The 20,204-nt window shown below is 54.8% G+C and overlaps 1 protein-coding gene across 14 annotated transcripts; it reads left to right on the top strand.

The window, feature by feature from the left end:
• The first annotated feature begins 3,445 nt into the window (after positions 1-3,445).
• RNF44 (ring finger protein 44) lies at positions 3,446-20,189 on the top strand. Of its 14 annotated transcripts, none has more exons than XM_030846917.2 (12): positions 3,491-3,605; positions 4,336-4,509; positions 14,706-14,857; positions 15,066-15,255; positions 15,434-15,601; positions 16,006-16,182; positions 16,289-16,450; positions 16,533-16,657; positions 16,974-17,061; positions 17,150-17,271; positions 17,408-17,507; positions 17,711-20,189. In XM_030846917.2, exons 3-12 carry the CDS (start codon positions 14,751-14,753, stop codon positions 17,771-17,773), a joined length of 1,302 nt encoding a protein of 433 aa, XP_030702777.1. In that variant the 5' UTR covers positions 3,491-3,605; positions 4,336-4,509; positions 14,706-14,750; the 3' UTR covers positions 17,774-20,189. The 14 variants fall into 14 exon arrangements, with proteins under 14 accessions (XP_060152640.1, XP_030702775.1, XP_030702777.1 ...); XM_060296654.1 differs by lacking the exons at positions 3,491-3,605; positions 4,336-4,509 and adding exons at positions 7,560-9,368; positions 9,860-10,189; XM_060296657.1 differs by lacking the exons at positions 3,491-3,605; positions 4,336-4,509 and adding an exon at positions 3,446-3,464.
• Positions 20,190-20,204: the final 15 nt, after the last annotated feature.

Raw genomic sequence — 20,204 nt, 5'->3', positions numbered from 1 at the left:
AAAGTAAAAGTTTCTTTCATCGCTCTGTCTTACAGCTGAGGGGCCAGCCCAAGAGGAGCCCCTTGGTGTCAGAGACTCATAACCTCCCACCTTAGAAAGAACCTGGAGACCCATAAGACCAACTCCTCACCTCCCCCCAGACCACTGAGCCCCTTCCCAGGGCACACAGTCCCTCTAAAGGACCACTTCCAAGGGGCTGTTCTGCCACGGCTTGCACACCTCCAGTGATGGGGAGCTCACCTCATCCCATGACCTCCACTCCATGGCCACAACTGTATTTGTTTTATTGAGTTGAGAGCTGCCTGGCCACTTCCACGGGGCTGGACTTTCGGGAGCACCAGGCCCCACTTCCCCACTCTGCTCTGGAACAACTCTCCCAGGGCCTTCCCTCGGGCTCTTCCCATCACTCCCCACCACCACCATCCCAAGCCCGCATTGCGGCCAGGCAGACCTGGGTTCCCATTCCAGCTCTGTCCCTTCCTGGCTGTGTGCCCTAGGGCAAACCACTCTCCATTTCTGAGCCTTAGTTTCCACATCAGGAAAATAGGGGGAAGTGAAATAACATGTGCTTTTTTTCTGTCAGTCCAGTTCGTGGAGCTCTGAGATTGAACAGGCCTCTGAGCCCTCTAGGAATGCAACCTGGTGTCACACGGCCCTCCTGGGGTCCCCTGCCACTTCTGTGTCCATTCAACAGACAGAGGCTTACTGCTCACCTTAGCCAGGAACTGTGCTTGGCGGTGGGCACTGGTGGGGTGGGGACCAGCATCCCTGCCCCCACTGAGGGACACTCTGTATGAGAGCAGAGTAGTCCAGGCCAAGAGGAAGGAAAGGGAAGCCCAGACAGAGGGAACAGTGTGTCCAAACCCCACTGTGGAAAGAACCGGGCCCTCGGGGGAACTGAAAGACCAAGGTGGCTGGAACTCAGGGGTCATTTGTTCAAAGGATTGGGTTTCAAAAACTACTGTACATTCATACAATGAATTACTAGCCAGCAAGTTAAAAAACAAACACAACACAACTAAAACAAAAAACTTACCTGTGCTCATTGCAGTATTATTCACAATAGCCAAGACTTGAAAACAACCTAAGTGTCCAGCAATGGATGAATGGATAAATAAACTGTGATATATATATATATATATATACACATACACACACACACACATACAATGGAATATTATTCAGCCATAAAAAATAAAGAAATCTTGCCATTTGTGACCATATGGATGGTCCTGGAGGGCACCTTGCTGAGTGAAATAAGCCAGATAAAGAAAGACAAGCACTGGATGATCTCACTTATGTGTAGACCTTTTTTTTTTTTAAAGTCAAATACATAGAAACAGTTGTAGAATGGTGTTTGCCAGGAGCTGTGGGCTGTGGGAAACTGGGAGGTGTTGCTCAAAAGATACAAACTTTCAGTTATAAGATGAGTAAGTTCTGGGGATCTAATGTACAGCAAGGTGACTATAGTTAACAGTACTGTATCTATCTTTTTTCTTAAATAAATTTATTTATTTTTATTTATTTATTTTTGGCTGTGTTGGGTCTTCGTTTCTGCGCGCGGGCTTTCTCTAGTTGTGGCAAGCAGGGGGCACTCTTCGCCATGGTGCGCGGGCTTCTCATTGCGGTGGTCTCTCTTGTTGTGGAGCACCAGCTCTAGGCACACGAGCTTCAGTAGTTGTGGCACGTGGGCTTAGTTGCTCCACGGCATGTGGGATCTTTATGGACCAGGGCTCAAACCCGTATCCCCTGCATTGTCAGGTGGATTCTCAACCTCTCTGCCACCGGGGAAACCCTGGATCTATCTTATACTTGAAAGTTCCTATGAGAGTAGACCTTTAATGTTCTCACCAAAACAACAAAATGGCAACTGTGTAGGTGAAGGATGTGTTAACTAACCTTATCTTGGGAAACATTTTGCAATATATACATGTATCGAATAATATTGTACACCTTAAACTTACACAATGTTATATGTCACTTAGATCTCAATAAAGCTGGGGGTAAAAAAAGGACAGACTATTGATACGCACCACAGGTTGGATCTCAAAAAACATGATGCAGAATGAAAGAAGGCAGTATTTATACAGTCAGCCATTCCATTGACATGAAGTTCTAAACATGAAAAACAAATCTATAGTGATAGGAAACAGATCGATAGTTATGACCAGAGTAAATTGACTCGAAGGGGGTGAGAGGAAACTTTCTGGAGTGATGGAAATTTTCTAGATCTTGATTGGACTTTAGTTATACAGAGGTATACATTTATGAAGAATGCACTAAGCTATACACGTAAGATTTGTTTATTTTACTGTAGAGTTACAAAGTATACCCTAATTTAGGCTTTAATGTAGTTCTGATTTAAAAAGAAAAAAACACAAACACAAACAAAAAAAACCCAAAAAACAAATAAACTTGTTTGTTTAAAGGATGAACCAGAGTGGGGTAGAAAACAGGCTCTGAATGTCCCGCCTGAGCAGAAATCCTGAGCCCTGTTGCTTCCTAGCAAAATCCCTTAGCTGGCTATGTCTCGGTTTCAAATCTATAAAACAGGGACAATAATAATATTCCCTCACTGGATTGCTGGATTTTATGGACCAACTAAGTTAATTCATTTTAATCACTTAGAATATTGTTTGGCACGTGGGAAGAGCTCAACAAATGCAAGCTTTAAAAAATAAATCGGCCTCGAGGTAGCGGGTCTAAAACAGTCCTCTGCAGAGGTGCCAAGTCCTGGGCTGAGAAAAGGGGGCCTCCTGAGGGCAGCCTCTGAGAGGTGAGGACTTCGGGGACTACAACTCCCGGAAAGACCCAGCCGGAGCGGGGCGCGCTGGAAGTTGTAGTCCTTGCCGGCTAATTATACCCAAGGATGCAGGCGGCGGGGATCCCCTCTGGGACTGGGGATGCCCGGCCTGAGCAGGTATCAGCCACGCTCCGGTCCAGGCTAGCTCTAGCCATGGGCATACGCATTCTCTTATCACTAGTCTCCCTACCGCCCAAAGGCGGTTATCATCGCTCACATTTCACAGACGAAGAAACTGAAGCTCAGAGAACGACACAAAGGGAGGAACCAAGAACTGCTGACCCCATAGTCCTTAATCTTTGTATATTGATCCTTGACACACACACACAATTCCGAGGCTGAGGGAGGGGAACAAACTGTCCGCTAAGGGAAGGTTCCTTGAACGACCACGGAGTCGTAATATCTTTCCTATTTAGTCACTCGCCAAGGGCACACAGTAGTAAGGCGGCGGCTGGAAGGCCAGGCCCCGGACTCTTTGCCCTTGCGCGCCCTTTGCCGCTGGACACTGAGTGGGCGTGGCCGAAACACGCTCCTCCTCCTCCCACCCTCCGCTCCCGCGCGCTTGGTGCAGTCCAGGTACTTCCATACCCCGCGGGAGGGAGGGTGAAGCTGCGTAGCCGGAGTGGACCCCGCGCGCGCGTGCGCGCGCCCGGGCGAAGAGGTTCGTGGACGGTTCCACTGCCTGGGGCCAGAGGGGGGGCCGCGGCAGGCGGCGCGAGCCGCAGCTGGACCGGGACCCCCGGCTGCAGCGGGAGCGACGCGCCGGCCTCCCGGTGGGGGTGGAGCCCCGCCGCGGCCCCAGGTAACGCCCGGCCTGGACCCTGCGCCTTGCACCCCAGGCGCGGGGCCAGAGAGACGGAGCGATAGGGGGCGGCCGCGGGCTGGCAGTGTAGCACAGGGACATCCAGCGAGGCCGCTGCCTGCGCCCGCAGGGCCGGAGCTCGCTGTCCCGGGACCCGGAGCCAGAGCTGCTCCGCCCGGTAGGTCTAAGAGCCCCAGTACGGGAGGCCCTGGGAACTACGAGTCCCAGCGTGCCCTGCGCCCCACTCATGCCCCGATCGCAACCCCTGGCGAGTGTCGGCTTCGGCTGGGCCCCAGGCGTCCGGGACAGAGCTGCAGTCCTTTGGCCTCGTCACGACTGCCCCACTTTACCAACGCTCCTTGTCCCAGCCGCTGGGGATCCAGAGCGACCCGAGCCCTGCCCTGGGGCGGCTGCGGGTCTGGGGAGCAGACCGCCGCGCGCCAGCGGCTTGGTTACTGCTTTGAGGGCGTAGGAAGGCGGGGACTCCAGAGGGTCTGTGTCTTGTCCAAGGTCACACACCTTCTGTTGCCTGAGGGCTATTAAGCCCGAGTCGAGATGGTGTCGGGGCGGGAAGGAGATGTGGGTGTAGGAAACTGGCCTTGGATAGAGGGAAAATGGGGAATTCGGCTGGACTCATCTCTCCCTGGGTCTGCCAGGCACCCCCACTCTTACAGCCCCCGATTTTCATCACCGGATGATGTGGTGATGGTACCTGCTCCTTCCTCTGCAGACCCTGTGGGTTCCAGTGGTGAGAGCTACAGCGGGGAGGTAGTCAGAAAGGGGAGCCCCTCCCAACGCCCTACCCTCAAAGCTCACACATTCAAGCGCAGACCCAGACCCAGAAAGCCAGGCAGGTACCGCCGAAGATGCACACACAAGTGAGAGCCACTATTTACTCATTGAGGTAGGTATAATCGCCCCCATTTTACACCTGGACAAACTGTGAGCCTCATAGAGGTGGTGACTTCCTCAAGGTCACCAAGCTGATAAAAGGCAGAGCCAGGGTCCAAGCCTCGGTGGGCTGGTTTCAGAGGCTCTGTATTTAACCATCAGTGTATGCCTGCCCCCTCAGTAGCCTATAGGAGATGAACAGCAGTGCTACACACACTAAGTGCTCAGTAAATGTCATCTGTCATTAGTGTTGTCATCATCCTGGTTTTACAGATGAGACTGAAGAAGAGTGAGACCACATAAGTGACCAAGTCTCAAAGCTGGAGCCAGAGTGCTGCAGCCCTGGACCCAGACCTGGGAACACCTTTACAGACACTCTGCCCTCCCTCATATGCACAAACAGCCTCTGCTTTTTAGGGGAGACAAAGCTTGGGGCTCAGGTGTGTTCAGGCCTGCCCTGAGCAGAGAGGACTTGGCAGGGGGCCTGTCAACCCCCAGCCTGGAGCGTGAGGCTCAAGTCTGATGCCCTGGGGTAGCTGGGAGGTCTGTGTCCTGAGCTGGCTTTACCAGGCTGTGTTGTGTGTCCCTGGATGGTCCCTCAATCTCTATGTTCTGCCAGCTCCACTTGGGAAGGCCCTGCATCTGGAGGAGAGTTTGAGGGGTCTTAGAAAAAAGGAGTGGAGTACTTTCTGATCCTGATGGAGGGAAGGAGGCAGCCAGCTGTCCAGGTCTTAGGTAGGCAGATGGAGCAGGGGAGGGCTCCAGCAGGAACCGATGACCCCACCTACTTCCTGCCTGCACAGAATCCCTCCCATCTCCTGCGGAGGAGGCCTGGGAGTGGAAGCTGGATTGTAGCATCCAGTACTTTGCACTCGAGGGACCAGGATTCAAATCCCTCTCTGCCACTCTTCCACTCTGGGACCTGGAGAGTCTCTTGCCCCAGGACATCTGTGCTTTTGATTATTGAGCAACACTTGGGGACCCTGTGTTGGCATTTGCATTGCATGCACCAAACTTAATCTTCGTTTAAAATGTGATCCCAGGTTTGCCCCTTGATGGCTGTGTGACGGTGGGTGAATCATATCCTCTCTTGCCCAAGCTTCTTGGAGCAAACACTGGTACCTAGCTCTTAGGTCATTGGAAGGACCAATGAGATGATCAGGGTAGGACTTGCCCAGATCATGCAGAAGACTCTAGAACCCTGATTTCTCCACAGAGCTTCGAGGCAGATGCCTGGGCAAGAGTGAGCCACCCCCACCTGGGCTACACTTCTGGGATCTGTGGCAAGGGGAGTCATTTCCTTAGCCACTTTCCTCATCTGTGTAAGGTGAAAGTAACAGAACCTGCCTTCAAGGGAGTGGGGGTGGGGTGATAAGAATGGGGCACAGAGTAGGTATGCAGGCCGTTGGGCCCACGTTGGGGTTCCAAAGCATAAGACTTGTCAGTGAACCTGAGAGGAAAGTCCAGACTTCTGGCTTCTCTGAGAAATCTGGTAAAATTGAGCCTCCCTCCCTCTTGCTCCAGAGTGATTCTGCATGCACCCAGCAAGGTTTTTCAGAGGGAGATGTGTTATTGGCCTCCGGTCCTGGGGGGAACCCAGAGGTCTGTGGGAATTTACTGAGGGCCTCCCAGGGGCGTAAACTAGAGGGTCATGCATGAGAGAACGCAGGGCAAGGATTTCCTGGCCCTGAAGCATCAGGGGCAAGGAAGGGCAATACAGAGTCCCTTCCTTGGGCATCCAAGGAAGTGTGAGCCAGGCCCTGCTGCGGGTAGGGAGAGCAGTCCCATGGAGATACCTTCTGCCATCCTGATGTGGTGTGATAATAGTCATGCCGTATATTGAAGAAGCCAGCAGATGGTCAGGAGAGGCTCCGAGGAGGCAGCCTTTGAGCTGAGCCCCGAAGGTTGAGCAGGGTTTGGCCAGAGGTGAGTAGGGGTGTTGAGGACATTTTAGACTGAGAGAATGGCACAGTCAGAGGCTTGGTGGCTTCAAAGGAGTAACTGGATTGTGGAGTAGTTACTGGAGTCACTTTCTGAGGGTGGGGAGTGGTAAAGGATTTTCACATTGTGGCCTCGGGCAAGTCACTTCACCTCCTTGACCCTCAGATCCTCAACCATAAAATGAGACTGGTTACCCCGTGGTGTCTGCCTCTCAGTGAAGGCTGAATGTCAGTGCAGTTAAAAATGCTGTATCCTCTTCCGCCAGGAGGAGATTCTTTATTTATTTATTTATTTTTGGCTGTGTTGGGTCTTCGCTGCTCCGCACGGGCTTTCTCTAGTTGTGGCGAGCAGGGGCTACTTTTAGTTGTGGTGCGCAGGCTTCTTGTTGCAGTGGCTTCTCTTGTCGCAGAGCACAGGCTCTAGGCGCGCCGGCTTTGCTAGTTGCGGCACGCGGGCTCAGTAGTTGTGGTGCATGGGGTGTAGAGCACAGGCTCAGTAGTTGTGGTGCACGGGCTTCGTTGCTCCACGGCATGTGGGATCTTCCCGGACCAGAGATTGAACCCGTGTCCCCTGCTTTGGCAGGCGGATTCTTAACCACCGTGCCACCAGGGAAGCCCAGGAGGAGATTACTGAGTGAGACACGAAGCAATCACGACAGGGTTGTGTGCAAATTAAATGGCATGAAGTGAAGGTCAGGGTGCGTCTAGGCCTGAGTTCAGAGACAGAGGAGTTCAGTACAAGCTAGAGACTTCACAGCTTCCTATAAGAGGTGAGATGGGAGCAGAGCCTCAAGGGACAGAGAAGAGGAATGGATTCGTAGAAAGGAAGAGAGAGAGCATCTCAGGCAGGGAAGGCCAGAGGGAGCACTGCCATGGTCATGGGAGAGAGGCTGGGGAGAGGTGAGCCTGAAAAGTTTGGTAAGGGGGGCTTCCCTGGTGGCGCAGTGGTTGAGAGTCTGCCTGCCGATGCAGGGGACGTGGGTTCGTGCCCCGGTCCAGGAAGATCCCACATGCCGCGGAGCGGCTGGGCCCATGAGCCATGGCTGCTGAGCTTGCGCGTCCAGAGCCTGTGCTCCGCAATGGGAGAGGCCACAGCAGTGAGAGGCCCGCGTACCGCAAAAAAAAAAAAAAAAAAAAAAAAGTTTGGTAAGGGAAGCTTGTCTTGTTAAACAGAGCCCTGAAAGCCAGGCATTAGGGAGCCATTGCAGGTTCTATCCCTACACAGGCAAGCAGGGGGGTGGTCTTAACAATGTAGGCACTTTGAATGTGGGAAGGATTTTCTGATTGCTTTTACAGAGTGAGAAAAATAAAAGGTTGGAAGGGATTTAGGAGAAGGGAGAGTTGCTGATAAGGAGATGGTTAGAGAAACGCAACCCCATTTATTCTCATGCACACGTAGTTTAACTATGATGGATAGAGTTTGGCATTCCAGGTAACATCTGTAGCACTGCATCATGAACTTGATCTTCTGTCCTTAGAGATATGCAAACAGCGAGTGGGTACCCTTTTCAGTCATCGTGTTGCTGGCTGCCATCCACATTGTGGTGTCAGATTGTTGCTGGTCTAAACAACACTTGGATAAGCATGTCTGTTCCCCAGCTTCCTTCTGGATTGTTTCCACTGGATACCCTTTCCAAAGGGGGATTTCTGACTCTAAAGGAACACAAGTTTTTTATGGCTTAAAATATTTAAAACATACTCTTTCACAGTAATTTTCTTTAGAATTTTCAGTAGGTTATACTGTATAGAGTTTTTCTTGTTTTGTTTTGTTTTTAAGGAGCAAATGTACAAAAGCGTATACAATAAAAAGTCTATCCTGACCCAGTGCTCTCCTCCAGTTCTCCCTGAGGACAGTTATTAATCAGTCTCCTGTATATCCTTCCAGGAATATTCTATATACAGATACTGTATATATCCAATTTTTAAAAACATTGATACTGTTATACTCTGTTCAGTATCTTTCTTTCAGTTTTTAAATTTGGGATTATGAAATATACCAAAGAAGCATAGAAAATCACACACACACACCCAGCAACCCCAACACACAGGCTTAACAAATGTTTTAACATTTTTTGCTGGTATCTTGTTTAGGGCTGTGCTGGAGGTAACCCTATGTCAGTGCAGCTGCATACAGAGGAGTCCTGTTATTGATTATATGCATAATTTATTTGACCTGTTCCCAGCTCCCAGCTTTTTTTTTTTTTCTATCGATGTAGAGATAATACCCCACTTTGTATAACGTCTGCCTGGGGAGGCGTCGAGGCAAAGGGGAACGACGCTGGGCTTTGGCTTGGGTTCAAGTATCTGCTCGGCCACTCTTCCTCGCTTTGTAACCTGGGGTGAATGACACCCCTCTTGATTCTCTCTACCCATCTGTAAAATGGGCAGGTTGTAGTAATGCGTCTCATAATTGCTAGGAGGAGTACAGTAGAAAACTAAAGACTTCATTGGGTTTAGTTCCCCAATCCCCCTAAGCAGGGAGCTCTCCGAGGCCTCGCCTAGAGCAATTAGAGCGCGGGACGACTGCTGCTCCAGCTTCAAACTGTTCCCCGCCCTTTTCCCGGGCCACGCTGGGGGCGGGGTGTTTAAATGTCTCTGTGACGTCAACGTGAGCCGGGCCAATCCTTCCCGACAAGCGTTAGCTTATTTGCATGGGTTGCCCATTATTGGTTCGTTGGGCAATCCAGCCCCTCCCAACTTTTTAAAGCCACCGCGCAGTATAAACAAGGAGATGCGAGGAGGCCAGGCCATGATGTCATCGCGGCGCAGTAGCTTTCGGGGCTGACGTCATCTCCGGGGAGGTTGCCGGCCCAGGGCTGTTAGAGCCTTCCTAACCACTCGGACTGGCCTAAGAGCCGCTCCTGACCCGTCGAAGTTCAGGTCCATTGCACTTGTGTCCCAGGCGCCGTCCCAAGGAGGGGACCATGACACAGTAAGTCCGGGCTGCGGCTCTCCCGGCGGGACCCACTTCTGTGGCGGGGAAACTGAGCCTCAGAAGCATGAGTGATTTGTGAGTTTGCATAGCAAGTTAGAGTTACAGCCAATTTGTCTTGCTTACCGCGCGGTCTCCCCTCTTTAGGTCAGACCATGTGGCCCCGCCCCTTTCCTGTGATGGCTGCGGGCACTTTAAGTGAGGAGGTGGGGGCGAGAGGAGGTTTTTTAAAAAAAAAAAAAAACTGCCTTCCAAGATGGCGGCCCACTAATCACGTGCCGAGTCTCGGCGAATGATTGGCTCTTGGCGCCCCCGAGGGGCGGAACTCTTAGCAAGGGGCGGGGCCCTCGCGGGGAGCAGTCGGCTACTGTTTGCCGGAATCTCCCGGCGCGCCCCCGCGAGCCCCCCTCCCGCCCGGCGCGCGACCCCGCCGCTTCGAATGTTGTGAATCAAATGTGGGGTTTGTTACATTCCGCTGCCGCCGCGGACAGTTCTTAAAGGGCCAGTCGCCGGCAGCTGCGCAAACCCGGCCGCGTCCTGCGCCGCCTCCCGCTCCCAGAGGGCCTGGGCCGAGAGACTGACCGCGCGTGGGCCTCGCGAGGCAGACGCCCGGCGGACGGACAACAAAGAAAGAGGGCCCCGGAAGGAGCCGGACTGCCCCTGGACCGGGGGGGTGGGGAAGGGAGCACATTGTTCCTCAGGGCGGGGGCTCTTAAAGGGTCCAGGCAGCACACTCCCACCCCCCCCACCCCCGCCTCTTGCCCAGCTTGGCCGTCCTAGATCGGGAACAAAGGAGTCAACGTGTGGCCAGGCGGCCGAAGGTGAGTCGGGGCCAGAGCCTCCAGCTCCCGATTTCCGCATCCCTGGAATTCCTGCCCCCCCCCCTTCCCCTGGGACTGAGGGCTGTGATCTAGCTGGCTCTGCAGGAGTTAATTACGGGCAGTCCGGAGGGGAGATGGCGAGGCCTCTAGAATCCGGGACCCCTCCCCACCCCCAGCGCCCCCCAAGGCCAGGCCGAGTCTCCCTTCTACAGAGGCAGAGCGCTGCGGTTGGAGAGGAAGGAGCCGCCCCCTCCCCCTGCCGCCGCCACTTCCTTTGTTGTTGCTTTTGTCTCACGCCGAGCACATGGTCCGGGATCCTCGGCTCTTAAAGTCACAGCGCTCTGGCCCCGACGCCGCCGTATGGCCTCCAGCCCCCGATGTCCCCCCGAGCCCGGCACAAAGGAGTGAGAGGGGGATGAGGGAGGCCCCTCTCTGGGCGAGTATCTGTACCACGTCCTCCCCACCCACGTCCCCAGTCCCAGGGAGGGATGGCTGAGGAAGCTCCCCGAATCCCGCAACCTGCTCCTGGCCCACATTGAGGAGGGGCTTGCTCCTCAGGGACACTGGTTTCCTCCCCCAGTAATGTGACCACCTGGTTTTTTGCGTCTTGCCTCTTGTGGCTTTATTTGGGAGCTCTGGGAAGGAGAGATTTCCACTCCCATTTTACAGTTGTGGCAACTGAGGCGCACAGAAGGGAAGATTTCCTTGACCAAGGTCACCCAGGGAGTCTGGGCTGGCCAACAACTCTTAACTCGCAGCCTGGTGGTCCTGCTCTCAGCTGCCTCCAGGCACCACAGTTAGGGAGCTCTGCTTGCCCACCAGTCAGTGCTGGGCCCAACCCGCCTCTTTTTTGAGGGGTGGGAGGGGGGCTCCTCAGCCTGCCTGAGTCTGCTCCTGTTCTCAGGGCCTGACTTAGCTTATCTGCAAAACAGTCCCTGTACCTGCAAACAGCCCCCAGGCCCAAATGATATGTCAGGATCTCCCTAGACCAGGATGGGGATAGGAACTAGGGAGTTGGCTGCCTTCTGGGCGAGGGGGTGGATGCAAGGTGCAGTCCCTGCTTCTGGGCGAGATTGGATTTAGGGACCCTCAAGACCCTTTTACGGAGACCTCACTGAGAGCCCAGCACAGAGGAGGTGTGGTGAAAGGCAGAGCAGTTAGGTGGTGGCCTTGTTGTTTGACCTTGAGCAAGTTGCTGCTCCAGCTCTGGGCCTTACTTGCTTCTTTCCACAATAGGTCTAGTCAGGATGCCTGAAAGAGAAAGCTCCCCTGATCTCCTTTAGGGCCTGCAGTAGAGAATTGGCATTAGGTAATTCTTGAGGTTACTGATGGTAATGAGAGTCAGGGGTTGAGGAAATCTGGGCCAGCGGGCCAGCCAGGACTAATTCTGTCCTTCTTTGGCTTTGTGGTCTGCAGCAAGTTACTTTCTTTCTCCTGGTCTCAGTTTCCTCAACTGTGAAGTGGGTGAGTTCCCCATGGGACATCTCTGTCTCCAGTCAAGAACCAGGGTCCCCTCCCTTGCCAGCTGGGAGGGGATATTCCCTGAGGGAGGCATGTTTCCCAGCTGCCTCCTGCAGAGCTTAAAATAGCATCTTTAAGCTGCTTGGGGGGTGGGAGTGAAGGTCAGCCTGTTGTATTTTCTGATAGTGATCGGTCACACCTAAACTTTACAAATCACTGCAGCAGCCTTTAAGCAGTCTTGGGAGGTGATTATTGGGCTATTCCCATTTTACAGATGAATAAACTGAGGCTCAGAGAGGGGAGGCGATGTGCCCAATCCTCAGCCAAGACTCTGGCCAGAAGTCAGGGTATTGTGTGTAAGAATGCAAGGGTCAACACTGTCATCTTTGTCACCGTCAGTCACAGCTAGAGGCCTTCTGTCTGGTGGTTGGGTTTCTCGGCTCCTTGCCACTTCCTTTCCTGAGGTGTGGGTGTCCTTGAAGAGGCTGGCCAGAGCAGATTCCCATGGGCCTAGGCCTCTGTGATTCTGCACCCCTGAGCCTTGACACTGCCCGGACTTCAAGACAGCCTGGCACAAGAGGAGCAGTTGAGGCCACTGCCATGTCCCAGTGCACTCACAGCTCCAACTGACTGGCCTTGGACCTCACTTCTCTGAGCCTCAGCATGCCTACTTCTGAAGGTTGCTATGAGGACTTATCAGGATGGCACATGGGAAGTATTGTATACTCCTCATAGGCAGGACTGTGGGCTCCCAGGATCTCAGAGGTCAGTTAGAACAGAGGTTCTCAAGCACCTGCCTCTGCTGTAGAAACTGCTGGGGAATTTAGTAGAAATCTAGGTGCCCTTGTTCCCCAACCCTCCAAAGATTCTGATCCAAAAATCTGGGGTGGGTCAGGAGTCTGTTGTTAAGTTATTTAGGGGTTTCCTCTGAGTCTCTCTTGGCCTTTGTTTGCTCGGCTGGATTATCAGCAGGAATCAAGGAGGCTGTGTGTGTACACATGAGTGTAAGGATATGCACTTGGCCCACGCTGGGGGCTCACGACCCCAGTCACCTGTGGTGGGCAGGCAAGGAATGGGCCTGGGGTGGCCTGGAGAGAAAACTCATGCCCAGAGTGAGGTGGGTCAAGCAGAAATGAGGGCCCAGTGGGACCAGATTTTCTGCTTCCTTCCCCCCGCCACACACACAACACACTGAAAGGACAGATTTTTTTATGTCCCAGTTTTTAATCATTGGCACTAACTTCACTGCTGCCAGACATGGCCTTAGACCTATGTAATTGGCTCTCCAGTGAGCATTTACCACATCGGGCCTGCCCTGTGCTGGACACAAGCTGGTCACTGGGCCTTGCCTACCCCTCTGCCAAGTGCTGGAGCCCAGGTTGGGTGGGAGAAATGTGAATTTCAGCTCTACTGTGGCTGTGGCCTTGGCCCTGTGCTGTCTTATCAGGTGAAGAGCCTCCCTTTCAGGCTCATTTTGAAAGTCAGGGCCCATGCACGTAAAGCCCAGCACAGAGGAAAGGAACAAGGTGTTGAGGGGACAGTACACCGGTTCCCTAGCTGTGTTAGCAGGGAGGTGACACTTAAAGCTGGGTATGAAGGAAGCATAGGAGTTTTGTTAGATGGAGGCAGGGTTCCCTGTGGCAGGAACAGCCAAAGGCTGGTCCTGTTGGATGCGCCCTTCAGCATTGCAGGGTCTGACAGTTTCCAGAGTTTTCCCTGCCAGGGCCTCATTCCAACCTCTGGAGTTAATGAGTGGTCCCCCCAACTTTCCCCACCTGGACCCTAGCTCCTGCCCCGCCCCATTCTCACTCAACTTCCTCCCTTAGGTTTAGGTTCTTGCTTCCTCTTTTCTCAGCAAGCCCCACCTCCCACTTGGGGGCTGTGTTGGGTCTGGTTTGCATGCACTCCCCCCACACACAAAGGGCCTGGCTGCACGCCAGACCCACCAGTTCACCAGAGGTTGACTTCCTTCATCACGTCCTGCCAGAACCCTTGGGCTGGACCCCTTCCCATCAGCATCAGTGTGCAGCAAGAGGCTGGTAGTCAGCCCACCTCCCAGCTTTGACACTTATTGTGAGGCCTTGGGCAAGTCCTTTCGTCTCTGAGCCTCAGTTTTCTCTTCTGCAAAATGAGGCTAACAGTACCTTACTTGAAGAGTAGGTGAAGTCCCATTTGGGTAGGCACTGTGGGAACAGATTATGAAAAGAAAGTATACAGTCAGCCCTCTCTATCCATGGGTTCCACATCCATGGATGTAACCAATTGCAGATTTAAAATACTTAGGGAAAAAAATTCCATAAAGTTGCAAAAAACAAAACTTGAATTTGTCACTTACATAGCATTTACATCATATTTACATAGCATTTACATTGTATTAGGTATCATAAGTAATGTAGAAATGATTTAAAGTCCATGGGAGGATGTGTGTAGATTATATGCAAATATTATACCATTTTATATAAGGGACTTAAGCATCCTCGGATTTTGGTATCGTGGGGGTCCTAGAACCAATCCTTCGTGGATACTGAGGAATGACTGTACTGACTTGGCTTGGACGGGGAACCCCGAGGGCAAGAACCAAGTCAGAACCTCTCACCTGTTACTAGTGGAAGAACTAGGCCCCAGGCCTGTTTGCAATCCATCTTGAGCCAACCAGACAGAAGGGAGGAAGCTGGAGTCCCCTCAGGAGCCCCAGTTACCTAGAGGTCAGAGTTGTAGATCCCCACGCCAGGACAGGTTTTCCTGGAGACCCCACCCTGAGGGGGCCTTACCAGAGCCCCCTGGCCTGGAAGCATGCCGGCCAGCCCTCTGAACTTACCCTGAGGCGGACCCTGATCTCATTTCACAGCGCAGGAAACTAAGGCCTGGACTCCCTGCAGGCCAAGACTGAACCCTAGTGCCAGAGCGCAGCGCTGCCTGGGGAGCCCAGGGTGTGGTGGGCATCAGTGGCCTCTGGAACCAGGCTGCAGAGGTTTGATTCTGTCTCCCCGACCCCTAATGGAGCAAGGGACTGGACTTCTCTGTACCTTAGTTCCTTTGTCGGTTTGCTTCCTAGGGTTGTGAGCCCTGGCCCAGCCCCTCCACCCCTCTGCCTCCCCTGATGCAGCCATGGGCTCTGGCAGTGACTAGGTGGCCGCCCTCTGCCCCTGTGGGTCAGCGGCGATTCTCTGCAGGACCCAGCAGCAGCCCAGGCCAGCTCTGGGGAAGGTAGGAGGGAACCTCCCAGTCCTGTGGCGCCCGGAGCCCCTGGTACTGGAGCTTTCAGCCTGGGCTGGGGCACAGGGGCCAGGGGTGGTAGGGCACAGGGCCCTGAGCTGTCTTCCTTCCCCAGTGGGTAGTGACCTTGGCTTCTCTCCATGCTCTGTGAATGAGCGGCCCCCGTCAGTGCTACTGGGGCTTCCTCTCTGTGGTGCAGCCCTGGCCGTGAGGGCCCCCTGGCCAGCCCACCTACCCAGGATGAGCGCTTACCCTCCCAGCAGCCGCCGACCCGACCAGCATACCTCCCCGTAGAGGAGCGCCGAGCCTCGGCTCCTGCCGGCGGGAGCCCCCGAATGCTGCACCCAGCCTCCCAGCAGAGCCCGTTCATGGTTGATCTCCACGAGCAGGTAAGCGGAACCCCCATGCCCACGCCCCGCTGCCCCTGGCCTCTGGCGAGCCGGTCTGAGGAGCAGAGGGAGCAAGCCCTGACTTCACCTTCACCAGAGCTGGCCCGGCAGGACTTTGCTTCTCACCTGGGGGCAGCAGAGTGGCCTCCCTACAGTTCCTGGGTCTCTCCTCCTGCAGGTGCACCAGGGACCTGTCCCTCTGTCCTACACAGTCACCACAGTGACGACCCAAGGCTTCCCCTTGCCTACAGGCCAACACATCCCTGGCTGCAGCACCCAGCAGCTCCCAGCATGCTCCGTGATGTTCAGCGGGCAGCACTATCCCCTCTGCTGCCTCCCGCCCCCGGTGAGTGAGCGCCTGGGCCTCCTGCCCTGCCCCCAGCTGAAGGCCCCAGGCACAGGCCAGTGTCGGAACTGAGCTGAGCTTACAGCGCCCATCCAGGCTGTCAGCGTCTGCTCGGCTCCAGGCCACAGCCCTGTCCAGAACGGCATATGTGCGTTCACGTCCAGTGGGAGGGCACTTCAGAGTTCAGGGACCTCCCTGCTCCCAGTGCCTGCTTTATGGTTTGGAGTGGTAACTGTGGGTCTTAAGAGCAAGACGTCCTGCCTGGGAGGCCTAGGCCAGGGATGGGTGGTCCAGAGGCCTTTGATTGGGACCGCTCGCTGGGTGGAATGGCCCCTGGCCCAGCCACAAGCAGACCCAGCCCAGAGCCCAGAAGAACATTCTCCAGCCTCTGCCCCCTTTCTCAGCAGCTGATCCAGGCATGTACCATGCAGCAGCTCCCTGTGCCCTATCAGGCCTACCCCCACCTTATCTCCAGTGACCACTATATCCTGCACCCTCCACCGCCAGCCCCACACCCCCAGCCCGCTCATATGGCGCCTCTTGGGCAGTTTGTGTCGCTGCAGACCCAGCATCCACGTATGGTGAGTCTGAGCGATGGGTCTGATGCTAGAGGGGATGGCAAGTGGGGCAGGGAGGTGGGGGCTTTCCTTGTCACTGACTCTGCTGACTCACCCCTGCTTCTTCCAGCCCCTGCAGCGGCTCGACAGTGATGTGGACCTGCGGGGGGATCAGCACCCCCTGGGGAGCTTCACCTACTCCACCTCTGCCCCGGGCCCAACTCTGTCCCCATCCGTGCCCCTGCACTACCTGCCCCACGATACCCTGCACCAGGAGCTGTCCTTTGGTGTGGTAAGTGCCACTCCCCACCCAGGATCTAGGGTGACCGGGAGACAGGCCCATGGCTGACGTGCACCTGGCCCCCCTCTTGCAGCCATATTCCCACATGATGCCCCGGAGACTGAGCACCCAGAGATACCGCCTACAACAGCCGCTCCCGCCACCACCCCCGCCGCCTCCACCACCACCGTATTACCCCAGCTTCCTGCCCTACTTCCTGTAAGTACCTGTACATGTGCCCCAGAGCTGTGGTGCCCTGTTCTTCTGGGGCCTCTAGTGGTTAGAGCCAAACACAGCCCCGTGGGGTCCCGGGGCCTCTCGAGCCACCTAGCATCCCCGCCAAACCATACATGCACACTCACGCTCACCAGCTGGGCTCCCTGCCCTACTGCGACATCTTGGGACAGACACTGGGGTCCCTGGTGTGAACAGTGCAGAGTTCTGGGCTTTGTTTCATGGCGGGAGTCGGGAGCAGCTCTGCGCCCCTTACGCCTACTGACCTTGACCCCGGGCCCGCGTACCTATCTCCCCCTAGCTCGATGCTGCCAATGTCACCAACAGCAATGGGGCCCACCATCAGCCTGGATCTTGATGTGGATGACGTGGAGATGGAGAACTATGAGGTCCCGTGGAGCCCTGTCCTGGGAGGTGGGGGCATGGGGGACTTCCAGCCCTGACTGCCACTGACCCTCCCCTCCTGCACACGTCCAGGCCCTCCTGAACCTGGCAGAGCGGCTGGGAGACGCCAAGCCTCGCGGCCTCACCAAAGCGGACATCGAGCAGCTTCCATCGTACCGCTTTCATCCTGACAGCCACCAGTCAGAGCAGACGCTGTGAGTGCCCTGCGCCCCTTCCTGTCTCTCTGTGAGCACAGATGCGTTGCGGTCTTCCCAGGGTAGCGCTTCGTGCTCTGCCGCGAACCTGCCCTCGCCTTCAGTGTGCGGGTGACGCTCTGTGCCCTCCTCCCAGGTGTGTCGTCTGCTTCAGCGACTTCGAGGCACGGCAGCTGCTCCGGGTCCTCCCCTGCAACCACGAGTTCCACACCAAGTGTGTCGACAAGTGGTTGAAGGTAACGTAGCCACGCCTGCTCCCAGGTGTTCCTGGTGTAGTGAGGGAGGAGGGTGGACTGGAGGGCTTCCCTTCGTGTCCTCTTCAGCATCCAGAAGTTCCGGCTCCACTCAGGGAGCCAGGTCCCCACCGGGCAGCAGAACAGCCCCGGATGGGTTGGGGGTCCGGTGAGAGTGGAGCCTGATGTGCGGCTGCTCCCCCCAGGCCAACCGGACGTGTCCCATTTGTCGGGCCGACGCTTCCGAGGTGCCCAGGGAGGCTGAGTGAGGTCCACAGCCACCCAGGAGAACCCTGCCCAAAGCTCTGGAAACTCCGGGGGCCCCGGAAGGCCGAGGAGGGCGTGGCCCAGGCCTGCCCTGCCGTTCCTGCCTGCATCTCCAGAGCTGGTGCCAGGGTCAGCCCGAGAGAAGCCCCTGCAATAAGCCCTTGCATTTGCCAAGCTCCAAAGACTCCCTCCCCGTTTGCCCACCAGTCTAAAAGACGCCCGCCAGGGAGCGGCCTGAGAGTCCCTAACTCAGTCTCTCCTGTTTGCCCTCGGGTCTGTCTCCTTTTCTTGCCGGCCCTGGGAGCCAGGGGTTCATTACCCTTGTGTGGCTGGTGGAGATCCTTGGCCCCGGGATGGGCAAAGGGGGTGCTGTCCTCGGTCGCCTGGTCTCTTGCACTGAAGTGGTGTGCGCTCTGCTCAGGTGGCACTGACAGGCGTGGACAGACAGTGGCAGGAGGCCAGTGGGTTCTCCTGCCTTGACCCCAGACAGACTCAGGCAGCCAGCCCCACCCAGGTTGTTGTGGGGTGGGGCTGGCTCCCTAGAGGACCCTCACCTCGGGTACAACATTCCTGCCCCAAGCCCAGGCTAGAGGGCATCAGAGCCAACCTCCCGAGCAGGTGGGAGGCAGGCCCTGACCCGGGACGGCATGTATCCTGAGGGGGCCTGGACCAGGCCAGGGAGAGTGATTTCCTGTGTTGCTGGTGGCTGCCCCTGCCTGGCGGTGACAGGGCCCAGACCCATGCCCCATCTCCCCTCTCTGTCGTTTTGCATGAACGTGAGGAGCAGCAGTTTTTGTTTATTCATTTGGCCCAAAATCGCGTGTAGGATTTGAGGGTGTGGGTTTTTTAAACAATTTCTTTTCTTTTGGTTTAATGGGCGGGGGGGTGTATAGGGACCAACCAGGACCAAGTGCCCAGGGGCAGGGAATGGTCTGGTGGTGCCGCCTGGTCTGCATGCATGTGCGCGGCTGGGGCGGGGCCAGGCGGCTGGCGGTCATGGGTGGGGTTGGGGGGGTGGGGGGGGGTCTGTGCTCAGCTGATAACTGCCATGCACTGTACTGCACACGTCCCCAGAGCCTACCGGGACCGTACGCTTTTCAGGGCATTTCTCCCTCTCTAGCCAGGGCCTGTCTCCCACCTGCCTGGGCGTGTCTCCTCCAGGGAAGTCCCAGGGGGACAGGGTCCAAGGAGGGTGTGGACCCCGCCTCCAGGGGCCCCCTCCCAGCCTGAGCCCTGCCCTCCAAGACCTGGAGGAGCCCCCGGAGGGTCTGGCCGAGCTCCCTACCCTCACCCACCCGGGTCCCATTCCGTTTCTTCCTCACCCCCCGCTGGGGTTGCTGCCCCGAACGAACCGCGTGTGGGGCCGGCACATCCTAGCAGGCAGCCCCTGGCGCCTGCTGCCTCAGGGATGCTCCAACCACCCTCGTTCTCCCGCAGCGGCCCTGGCCCACCGCCTCCCCCCAGCCTGCCGTGGGGCCCCATCAGCCTGGCCCCCACCCCATGGAGAACCCAGAGTCTTACTGTATATAACTCCAGGTGACATTTCTATATTTATAGCAGTGTTGAAACCCCACCTGTTTTACACAGAGAACTACCCTCTCCGACCCCCTCCCTTCCCCACCCCCCAAAAAAAAGGTTTTCGAAACCCTTAACAGTTCCTGGGGCAGGTGGAAACAGGCTCACGGATGGTGTGTTGACTGCAGCAGTGATTCCAACGAGCAGCTATTGGGGGGGAAACACAACATTTAAAAAAAAAAAAAGTTAAAAAAAAAAGATTTATAAAACAATTATTTAGGATGTTTGTGATTTGCCGACCTTGCTATAGATGCCATGTTACCAATGATTTCCTGTGGTGGGGGCTTGTCATTGTTTACTCTTTTATTTACCAACTTCTGGCCTAGGCATGACAGTGGGTGCTGTCCCCCAGCCCTGGCTGGGCCCAGTGCCTGTATTCTGTGTTAGAAAGGTCTTTTATATATATATATATATATATATATATATATATATACATATACATATATATATATATATATATATGTATATATATAAAATTACATATATATATAAAAATATATGTAATTTGGGGGGCCCTGTTCCTTGCACATTTTACAGTTACCTCATTTTTCCCATGTATGTATTTGAGAAAATGCTAATATATAGAGAAAAAAATGGTTCTTAAAGCTTAAATGTGTGGTTTTCTCCATTCCATTGGATTCACATTGGTTTGTAGCATTTAACATAACTAGTATGTTGTATTATATATGTGTATACTGATTGAAATTTTTAACAGATTTGTACTTTTTTTAAAATGAAACTTGCTAGTTCTGCTTGACCAAGTAGTGCAATCATTATTTTTTTTAATATTGTTGCTGATTTCAGAGGGATATTCACTAATAATAAATGTATGATGTATATCGAGTACTGCCCAAGCTG

This window comes from Globicephala melas, chromosome 3, assembly GCF_963455315.2.
Source record: "Globicephala melas chromosome 3, mGloMel1.2, whole genome shotgun sequence".
In the NCBI taxonomy this organism is placed as follows: domain Eukaryota; kingdom Metazoa; phylum Chordata; class Mammalia; order Artiodactyla; family Delphinidae; genus Globicephala; species Globicephala melas.
Note: the sequence above shows the minus strand (reverse complement) of the source record. Positions and strands in the feature narration are given on the sequence as shown.